The sequence below is a fragment of the Capsicum annuum genome, chromosome 10 (assembly GCF_002878395.1).
Source record: "Capsicum annuum cultivar UCD-10X-F1 chromosome 10, UCD10Xv1.1, whole genome shotgun sequence".
In the NCBI taxonomy this organism is placed as follows: Eukaryota; Viridiplantae; Streptophyta; class Magnoliopsida; order Solanales; family Solanaceae; genus Capsicum; species Capsicum annuum.
The window spans coordinates 91,321,648-91,333,224 of NC_061120.1; the positions used below are offsets into that span (position 1 = coordinate 91,321,648).

The 11,577-nt window shown below is 28.9% G+C and overlaps 1 protein-coding gene across 2 annotated transcripts in view; it reads left to right on the forward strand.

Annotated features, from left to right (window-relative positions):
* Nucleotides 1-1,018: 1,018 nt before the first annotated feature.
* LOC107845680 (protein TILLER ANGLE CONTROL 1) overlaps nucleotides 1,019-11,577 on the forward strand; it is a 17,602-nt gene continuing 7,043 nt past the window's right edge. The window contains exons 1-4 of one of the 2 annotated variants that reach the window (XM_016690127.2): nucleotides 1,019-1,180; nucleotides 1,306-1,342; nucleotides 1,503-2,092; nucleotides 3,691-3,853. In XM_016690127.2, coding sequence (XP_016545613.2) covers nucleotides 1,175-1,180; nucleotides 1,306-1,342; nucleotides 1,503-2,092; nucleotides 3,691-3,853 — 796 coding nt within the window. In that variant the 5' untranslated portion in view covers nucleotides 1,019-1,174. The remainder of the gene's footprint in view (nucleotides 1,181-1,305; nucleotides 1,343-1,502; nucleotides 2,093-3,690; nucleotides 3,854-11,577) is intronic. The other variant, XM_016690126.2, reaches the window with a different exon arrangement.

Sequence of the window (11,577 nt, forward strand, 5' to 3'; positions counted from 1 at the left end):
GTATACATGTGTATATGTTTTATAAATTAGTATATAACTATATATATATATATATATATATATATATATATATATTGTAGTTTATAGATATTGTAGTATATGTTTTATTTAAAATAGTACGTATAGCCGTATATATTGAATGTTACATATATATATATATAATTGTGTATATGTGTATATATTTTTAAAATTCTAATGTAGTATATATTATATATATAGTGTATATATATTGTTTAACGTATTTAAAATGTATATAGGTGGATATATATAGTATATATTGGAAGAAAAAATTGGTTTTTAACCGGATTTTTAATCGGATTTAGGTGGTTTAGACCGTGTTGGGCTAATGGGCCGGTTCAGGGTTGTTTTTAAAAATTTTATTGTTGAACTCGGACCCGGCCCGACCCTCTTAACTACAACTCGGACCGGCCTGGCCCACAACCCGGCTAAACTTAACGGGATGGTTCTGGGCTGACCCGGCCCGACCCACTTAACACCCTTAAGTTGTCCACTATGAATTTAGCATTTAGGTTAAAAAATAATAAATGATAGGGTAATTTATCACATCACCTTTAGAATATAATTAATTTAATGTTTTCTGTAATTTTTCTAATTAATTAATAATTAAAGGTAAAATAGGTAGAAATGGATAAATTATTCTTTGATTTTTAAATTGGATAAGTTTTGTTGGACATCTATTCTTAGTATAGTGGAGGGACAAGTAAAGATGGACGAAGAGAATAGTAAGTTATCTGTTTATTTTACAAATTACATAATTATTATTTGATATTTATTTTTAATATATTGAACAAATAAAGATAGATAAAGAGAGTATTAGGAAAATTGAGCTTCAAGTTAGAGAGGGCATTAACGTCAATTGGGGACACTTGGGCACCATCGATGAAGCCATAGAGATCCAAACGTAACGTAGTATTTTGATGAAACATGCCATGCCATGCAATATCCAAACATTGCCTACACTTATATGGGCTCCACTGTCTTTCCTTTAACACGTGTCAACATCTCCAACACTAAACCAAATATGACCCCTTTATCCGCATATTTTCTTGGCCTAATGACATAAGTTAAATCACTGTGTCACATACATTTCCAACTCCAGTCAACTCACATTCCCACTAGTGCATTGAACAAATCACAAGAGAGAAAAAGCCCAATGAAGGTATAATTTCAAAATTCAATTAAACCTCTCAATGTGTTCTTTGTTCTTCTCTTTTCAAAGTGTCTTGTGTTCTCCATTGTTCTTGGAGTAATTCTTAACTTCAATGTGTTTTTTTTTGGCCATAGATCTTCAATTGGGTGCATCGCAAATTTCATCATAAAGGTGATGCTATTTTTAGCTACAAACTTCATTGCTAATTTGCTTGTAGCTAACATAATTTTTTGATAATTTGTCATTTGCGACATATTTTGTACAGAATTTATTTGTCGCTAATTCTTGTGTTTCTCCCTAAAGAAAGTACTAATGTTTTTATATTTGGCAGATGGTAAGAAAGATATTGATGAGCTGAAGATCAGCAATGAAATTATTGGTTATGACACACAAATTCTTCTTCAAGATGCGTCATTTGCACACATGTCAGATATTTGGAATGGAGGAATTCTCACAATTGGCACATTTGGATTTGATCCATTGAAAAATGTGCAAGATCAAGAAAGTGACAAAGACATTGAATACCTAGAGGAAGAAGAAGAAGAATACTACTCAGTGGAAAATGAAATTCAAGAATGTGAAATTCCATTTACTAATGAGGGAAATGAAGAATTGTACCCTTTAATATATGCAAATATTGAAGATGAAGTGAATTATAATGAGGCCATCATTGAGTCTAACAACAACTCATCTGCTGATCAGAGCAATATGAAAAAAGAAAGAATAACTCTGGCAGATTTGTTCTCTGCTGATTCTGATCATCACCCGAAGGCAGATCGTCCTACAGGCAAAACTACAGAGCCAGAGATTTTCACTAACAAGCCTAATTCGTCTCCACAAGTGAAAAATGGACTTTCTTTTGCCAAAAAGCTCATTCCACGAGTCAAGGACGAGCCACGCCCCATCCAAAAGCTACAGAAAGTGAGTCTAATTAATAGTGTTCTTTTTTATCCGAGTTTAAACTTTATTATATTTTTTAAATTTTTTTTTAAAAAGTCAGCTTTATGTATCAAAGTTTCTGCTATGCACGAGGTTCGGAAAAGGATCGAAATATAAGTGTCTATTGTATGATGTCTTACCTTGTATTTCTGTGCAAGAGGTTGTTTCTTCGGATCCTGCGCATGGCGGGAGCTCTAGCACACCGGATTGTATTTCCACAGGTTGATTGTGACAGTCTTGTCACATAACAATAACGCTACCAATTACTCCGACACTCCATTCATCAAGTTTCTTATCTTGAACTTGACAACTTAAAATAAATTTTTTATACTATCATATAAAAGTTTAATAACTTGTATGCATTGACATTATAAATCATTTTTACTTTATAATGTCACAAGAAACATGAACTATCCAATAAAAAATACTACTTATGATTTGTAACAACCCAGGGAAAAAGGGTTGTTTATCTGTTAAAATTAAACTATACATTCTGTGAAACAATTTTCATCTCCGTGTCGCCTATTCTTTATCTTGAGCCGGGGATCTATTGAAAATAGCCTCTCTACTTCTTCGGAGATAGCGGTATGAACTACGTACATCTTACCTTCCCCAAATCCCACTTTGTGGGAACACATTGGGTTTGTTGTTGTTGTTGTATTCTGTGAAACAATTATTGGCACATACGTTCATTGTATATGAGTTAAAATTTTCTTCTAAACGTAAATGATTTGCAAAATAGTTTTGCATTATAAATGGGTATAAACAGAGGCGGAGCCAGCCCTCTTTAGGGGGTTCGTCCGAACCCCTTTCGACGGAAAAATATACTATTTATACATGATTAAAATTATTTTTTATGTGATTATAGTAGGTGTTGAACTCCTTTCGACTTAGTTTTCTTTAAATATTGAATTCCCTTACTTAAAATCCTGACTCCGCCTCTAGATATAACTACTAACTTTTCTTTTGTGTGCGTGAATGCACCTTGCGTCGGAGTCACAACACAGGCTGTGGGTTCGGAAGCACGTCACCCAGCCATGGATTATTTGAATTGACTTTTTAAAAATAGCTTATAAGTTAACAGCGAAAACTAATAAAATTGAGAACATTTAATTTATGATTTTGAACTTATTTTTATACTTTTTGAATTTAAAAGTAAGTACTTGAAAACACTCTTCATCTTTCTCAGAACATAGTAGAAAAAGAAGTTAAAAATCAAAAACACTTAAAATAAAACAATCCATGAGCCCTTTTAGCATTTTGGCTAAAACATTATATTTGTGTTAAAGATTTCATTGATTATACGTAAATAATTTATTCAAAACCCAATATCTAAGGAAAACGAATTATAACTCAAAAATTTATTCAAAACCGGATAATTAAGCAGAAAAACAAAATAAAATTCAAAATTCATTAGCTAAAAATTCTGACTCCGCTTCAATAAGCTTGTAGCTGGTCAATCTTACTCAATCTCGGGAGCTTCATTGCAGGATGCATTCTTTTAAACCGAAGAAAGTTCTCTAAACTTCTTCGTCTTCTTTTATTTTGGCATTAATTGTGATAAATTAATGTTTTTGTAGTTGATGACGAAAGTGTTGAAACGGAAGGTTCATCCAGATATTGAAACCAAATTGAGCAAGAACAGCTGCAGCAGTCAGGTGAAAGCAGCCAGCATGATTGGTCTCTCCTGTGTTAAACACGTCAGGGTTGAATCATCTGTTTCCCTTCTCCTAACTGATCAAGGTACGTATATTTCCCAAGTATAAACATTTTTCCCCGTTTTAAGGGGTTGTTTGGTTTTGGAATAATGAGCAGGCGTTTGGCCATTTTTATCAAAGAAATAGAATAAAGTTGTTTTTATTTTTAATTTAAAATAAAAAATAATATTTTAAAATTAAAGTTGTATTCGATCATAAATAAATTAAAGTTGTTTTTTATATTTTTGTGGAAATTGAGAGTGAAAAAAGGTGAAAATAATTTTTTGTTGTTTTTGAAATTTTTGAAAATTCTTGAAAAAAGTGAAACAAGTAAAAATAGATTTTTTTAAAATTTTATGATCAAATATATTTTTCAAAACTCAACTCCAGAAAAAGTGAAAAATTTTCATGGCCAAACGGCCTTTGAATATTTCGTGATGAATTCTAAAATTATTTAATTCTATGTTTGATACTAATGCCCTCAATTAAAAGCAAGTGTGTCACCTGATAGCTAGGGGCGGAGCTACATGTATCATAGGGGGTTCATCCCTTCAGCAAAAAATTACATTATATATACATGGTTAAAATTATTTTTTATGTATATATAATACATGTCAAACCTCTTTCAATTAGTTTGTATGTTCACTTGTGAACCCTCTTGGAGAAAATCCTGACTCCACCACTACTAATAGCTGTCTCTTCTAACCTATCTATATAGTATTTTCACCATCTTATTTTATGTGTCATAATTTGACTGGACACGGAGTTTAAGAAATAAGAAAAGACTTAATAATTTCTACCAAATTATCCTTTATTAAAAAATATACTACTATTATCTTTAATTAAGCGGTACTTTATCAGTGAGATCAATAAAAATAAAAATAAAATTGTATCCTTAAATAATTATCAAATACAAAAAAATAACATTTTTTTTGGGACGATACATAAAGTAAAAGGAAGGGAGTAGTAATTAATCTTGTGATAAAGCAACTATCGACATCTATGCCCTTTCCTAGATCCTTTGATTTCCCAAGGTTTTTAAGAAAGGTACGATTAAAATAGAAAATTAAGGGGTCGTTCGGTAAAGTGTATAAGATAAAACTGAATAGGATGTATTAATAATATTGAGATTGGTAATGTCAAAATTAGTAATATTGGAGTTAGTAATGCAGAGAGTATTTTTTATGCAGTGTTTGTTTTGATGTATTGAAAATAATATGTATTGTTATATTTTAAAAATAATATTATTTGTTTATAAAAATACCTCGACATACTATAACTTTGTGTATTTTCTTTGCAAAACTTTATTTTTAAAAAAATAAAAATAAAAAGCCAACAATATAACTAATAACTTACTTTGGAATTTTAAGATTAAATCATTCACTTGCATGAATTATTATTTTTTATTGTTGTTTTTATCTTTTTTTTATTTGTTCATCATTTATTTGTTGTTCCCACTTTGTGGTGTTCTTAAGTTGAAGGGAGGTACATGTAACTTTTGAATGAGACAAAAGAATTCGTTGTTAACATAAGATTATGTTCCGTAGAGTGTTAAAGCTAAGTAAAAAAATATATTTTTATTTGTGGTATCCTATTTACAAAATTAAAGCTTGAATGCAATCATGCAATTTGTTTTCGAGTTTTAACCAATAAATATTTTTTAAGTTAATGGAGTAGTTATTTTATGACAAATTATTTGGAGGGATATTATCATTTTGATAAATTGAAAGAAATAACTCACACTGAATAAAGTGAAAAAGTTTTAGAAAAGATTTAAAGAAATTTGAAGACATTTTTGTAATTACTCATATTTATCCATGGATTATAATCCATGAATTACTAATCCCACCAAATTGAGTGTATTAGTTATACACCCTATAATACCATGTAGTAATCCATACATTAATTATATATTGCTCCAAATTTGCTATCAAACAATATATTAACTAATACTATACTTTAATACATGAGTTATCAACATAATATACCCTACCAAATGATTCTTAAAAGTTTATTTCATTTAGATTAAATATAAATAATTATTTTATAAGTTAGAGTGTTCAACTGCCATGGGGAAAAACGATTGAGGTATGTAGATGTGTCTATTCAATGTCTAAGTGCTTACTTATTAGTGTTGGTTTTAAAATGAGATTACACCAAAAAGGTCCTTTGAGATGACATATTTTCATCTTATCCATTCATTGTCTATAACGGAGGTCTTGCCTCAGATTTTAAACTCCAACAATATTGAATACATCAAAAATTTAAAATTCTTCTCTTCTTCGACCTTCGTGCATCATTTTCAAATAAAACATAAGTATTGTGTTATTTGCTTTGTTTGTTGAGTTCGTTGAAGTTCTGTAATTTACAATTGCTATTACAAAAATATTTTTCTTTTATATCATGGAGGAAAGTAACCCAAAGTCCTAACAATAATGAGGAGTTATAATTTTTTAAGAAGACAAACAACTTCTCAACCCGCAATAATATTCTATTTTTTTTTCTTTTACATTTCTGATTTGACAATTTGGTCAAAGCAACAATTTTCTTAGAATCTTTTTTTCGATCCTACTTGATTTCCTGTATGTAATGCTAGGATTAAGGGTGTCAAAATCAATTTATAAAATTATTGTAACATACTATCGAAGGATGTGGTATAGTAAAGGAGTTGCTCCTTTCTTAATTAGAGGTTTCGAGTTTGAATTCCGAAATGTTTTTTTACAGGAAGCGCTTCCTTAAAATGGATCCTACACGACATGAATTCAAATCATTCGAGCTCCATTGTAAATATTGACACGGAATAAAAACTCAAAAAAGAAAAATTATAGTAACATGTTTAAATCGTTTATGTTCATGATTGATACATGAAAAAATTTGTAAAAATATATTTTAAAAGGCATCTTCTATTTAATAGGTTTTTTTTTTCTAGTTATAAAATAAGGGGAAAAAGTTTCAAAAAATTACATGGGTTGACTCCCATAATGAGTGGCTTTGGATTTTTATCCTACGTAAGAAAATGTCTTTAAAATTAGTTTTTCTTCCCTTTTATGCATAGAATAAGTATATTTTTATCTATCTACACTTCAAATATTTTTAAACTTTTCATGTTCATTTATCACTCAACTTTTTTTAAAAAAAAAATTTTCTGATTTTTTTCCAACTCATTTGTTTCGGCCTTTATTTTTCTTTCACTTCTTTTTTCTCTCTTTTCTTTTTTTCCTCAAATATTATTTATTTCTTCATTTCTCTTTTTTGTTATTTTCTTAATTCATTTATCTGAATCTTTTTTATTTTTTTTATTTTTTGAATTTATCATTTCTTATTTTTTTATTTCTCTCGAAATTTATTTTTATTTTTTTTCTCATTTTTGTTTTTCTCAATCTTTATTTTTATTCTTCTCTTTTTTCTTAACCTTTATTTTTTTCTTCTTTTTTAAAATTTTTTTCTCAATCATTTTTTTTCTTTCTCTATTTTGTTTCTTCTCTTTTTTTCCTCAACTTTTATTATACTATGTTAATAAATAGAAAGTTGGATAATTCACAAACAGATCTTCTTTCATTGACATTAAATTAAATTTAAGGGCGTGATTTATTGTTTGAAAGTCCTTTGGAATAAGTCTAACTAAGCAAAAATTATAGAATATCACATAAATTAGACACAATGTGGTAGTGTCAAGTCTTGCTCGTGGGACATAACTTGTTGTTTGAAAATCCTTGAGATAAATATTACGGGCTGGGTCTTGCTTCTAAAGCAAGAATTATAGAACATCTATAAATCAAGACACAGTGTGGTAGAGTCAACTCTTGTCCATAGGGCGTAACTTGTTGTTTGAAATTCCTTGGACTAAGTTGTGTCTGTAAGACAAGAGTTATAGAACATCTCATAAATCAAGACATAATGTGGTAGTGTCAACTATTTCCATGGGGCATAGCTTATTGTTTGAAAGTCCTTGATTTATAAAACATCTCATAAATCAAGACACAATGTGTTAGTGTCAACTGTTACCCACGGGGCGTAACTTGTTGTTTATAAATCCTTGGGCTAAGCGTACCTTTAAGGCAAGAGTTATAGAGCATCTCATAATCAAAACATAGTGTGATTGTCTCAACTCTTATCCATGGGACGTAACTTGTTGTTTGAAAGTCCTTGCACTAAGTCTTGCATCTAAGACAAGAGTTATAAAACATACAAGAGTTATAAAACATCTCATAAACTAAAATGCAATATGGTAATGTCAACTCTTGCCCATAGGGCATAACTTATTGTTTGAAAGCCCTTGGTTAAGTCTTCCCTCTAAGGGAAGAGTTATAGAGCATATCTCATAAATCAATACACCGTGGTAGTGTCCACTCTTGCCCATGAGAAATAACTAGTTGTTTGATGGTCTTTGAGCTATATTTTGCCTTTAATGTAAGAGTTATAAAACATTTCATTAGTAAAAAACACAATATAGTAGTGTTGATTCTTGTCCCATGTACGCAACTTGTTGTATGAAAATTCTTGGAATACGTCGTGTCTCTAAGGTAAGAGTTGTAGAATTTTTCATAAATCAAGACATAACGTGGTAGTGTCAACTCTTGACCCTGAGACATAATTTGTTGTTTGAAAGTCCTTGAGCTAAGTCGTGCCTCTAATGTAAAAGTTGTAGAATATATCAAAAATCAAAACACAATGTGGTAGTATCAACTCTTGCTCATAGAATGTAACTTGTTATTTGAAAGTCTTAAATCTTGTCTCTAAGGCAAGATTTATAGAATATACCATAAATCAAGATACAGTGTGATAGTGTCAACTCTTGCCCATGGGGCATAACTTGTTGTTTGGAAAGAATCAAAGAAAACAAAAGGAAAATAATAAAAATTACAAAAAAAGAAAAAAAATGAAGAAAGATATTGAAAAAGCAAAAATAAAAATCAAAGAAAATAAAGAAATCTAAAATATAGAAGTTGAGAGGATAAAAGAAAAAAAAAACAAAACAAAAATAAAGATTGAGAAAAATTTTAAAAAAATAAAAAAGAGAAAAAAAATTAAAAATAAAAGCTCAGATGAGAAAAAGAAAAAAAGAAGAGTAAGGATTGAAAAAAAAAAAGAGGAAAAATAAAATTAAGTAAAATAAAAAAAAGATATTTTTTTTAAAAAATAGAAGTTGAGAGGAGAAAAGAAAAAAAGAGTAAGGATTGAAAAAAATAAAAAAAAGGGCAAAAAAGTAGAATAAAAAAAAGTTGAAAGATAAATAAGTATGGAGGTGTTAGAAATTTTTGAGATATAAAGCGACAAATAGGTAATTGTTCTACGCATAAAAAGAAGCAAAATTAATTTTATAATTTTTTTTTTAGTGGAAGACAAAAAACAAAGTCATCCATTATAAGGACTAGTGATTTAGATTATTAAAAAAGTTGTATAAGATACTCAAATAGTTTATAAGAAATCTAATTTTGAATTTAAAACTAAAAAGCAATTATGTTGGTTGAATTCTAACCCATTTTTAGCTTATACTCCATCCGTTTCGGAATAAGTGAATTGTTGGGGTATTTATTGGTGTTTCAAAATAAGTGAATCATTGAATTTTTTTCCAAATTTACCCTTATGATTTAACAACCAATTAACTTTTGAAAAGATATTACAAGGTCAGTCTTTTTCTTTTTAGGGGTAAAATGAAAAGTTGTGTTAAATTTATGTCTTTAATACTTTTTTCTTAATTTGTGTGTCAAAATTCAACAATTTATTTATTATGAAACGGAGGGAATATTATCTCAACCCACTTCAAGCCACTCTAAAAAATTATAAGAAATTTAACTTTAGATTTAAAATTTAGCAAAAATTGAACGAATTGGATTATGAACCAATTTTTAGTTTTATTTCATCCCAACCACTTACCTTAAATAATATTTAAACATGTAAATAACCCATTCATTTACTAACACAATTCCTTTAGCATTTCAAATTTTAACACAATTCCTTTCACATTTTCAAATTTAGCTTTAACCCGCCAATCCAACGCCCTATGTACATGGATGATAGACGTTCTCTTTAAAAAAATGTATGCTACAGAGGGAAATTCCCTATTGGATGACCCCCACCCCATACCCTCCAAATAGCATATAAAGCGTGTTTCCCACTATAAGTTGTCGAGTAATATAAAGTGTGTTTAGTAAAGATTGAAATGTTTTTGCAGAAACTGTCTTCTTACTTGAGTAATGATAGAAGGCAACTCTTTGATACTTGGTTGTGAGAAAATATCTTCTTAGACAAATACCTTTACCATACTAGAAAAGACTACTTTTCTTACTCAAATTTTTAAAATTAGTTTTATTTGGAAAAATAACTTTTATAAGTATTTTTTTAAAAAGTAGTTTTAGTAATTACTTTTTGGCTAATAAAACTAAAAAAAAATAATTTAGACAGTAATTAATGTTTGATCAAAATTTTTAAAAGTGTTTTTAATTATATTTTTCTCAAAAGTGCTATTCAAAAAGGAACAAAAGGTCAAATTTATCCATCTACTTTAGAAAATTGGCCAAATATATCCTTGATCATACTTTGAGTCAAATTTATCCTCGCTACCGGCTATCCTACTTTGAAGCCAAATTTACCCTAGTTGTTAAGAAAATTTTCACTATACCCTTTCTTTAACAGAAAAATCCAAAATAACATTAAGTACCTTATTTTTAAAAATAAAACACACCATAATTTTGTACTTAATTCTTATACATGTATTTTTAGTAAACATATTTACGTTTCATACATAATAGGGTGTGTTTTCCAAACGAGATTAGGCCACTGGACATTTATCAGTGCATAACTCATGAAAAATTGATTTGCATCAGTGCAGATACAAACAAATATACCCCTTTCTTAGTTTATGAATCTGCATCAGTGTAGAACTCATGAAAAATGACATTTAGCGGTCAACTAAAACAGATTAGGTCCACAGAATATTTTAAAATTTGGCATGTACTTAGCAATTGAATGCATACCAACAGAATTTAGGGAGACATATATTCGTTTGCGTCTTTTTTGTGGATCGATTTAGATTAGGGTGTATTAAATTTTTTAAAAATGGGTCATTTAATGTTGATTTTAACTTTTCTGTTAAATAAAGAGTATATGTGAAAAAGTTGTTAACAAAGAAGGTAAATTTGAACCCAAAATATGACAAAGGATATATTTAACCAATTTTTCAAAATAGAGTGATAAATTTGACCATTTTCCTTTCAAAAAAGTGCTTTTAGGAAAAAATTACCTTTTTTTAGCCTATAAAAAATTGTGTTTTCAATTCTCCAGAAGCACGTATTTTCTTTCAAAAGTTTGGTCAAATATCTTATTTTTTTTAAAATATGCACTTTTAAGAAAAAATAATTACTTTTAGAAAAAATAAATTTCATCAAATATGTTATTAATCTATTGCAATTGGCTTATAAATATTCTTATTTCACCTATTCGATAAAATTTGCCCACTCAACTTTATTTTCTGATTTAAAAATGTTCCTAAATCTAAGAGAGTAGTTAAACTAGCTAACCAGATGACAATGATGGTAAACATTCCCTACTTTTAATTTTAAGATTGTAGTTCGAATCATCAAGAATTCAAAAAAGCCACTAGCTCCTAGAAAGGAATAAAAAAAGACTATCGACCTAAATGGGACATGGGGCTATACATAAAGCCATGTCACTGTGTAAGATTGACCCATATGTTAATTTCATTTGAATTAAATTATTTAACTCATATATATATATATATATATATATATGTATATATATATATATATA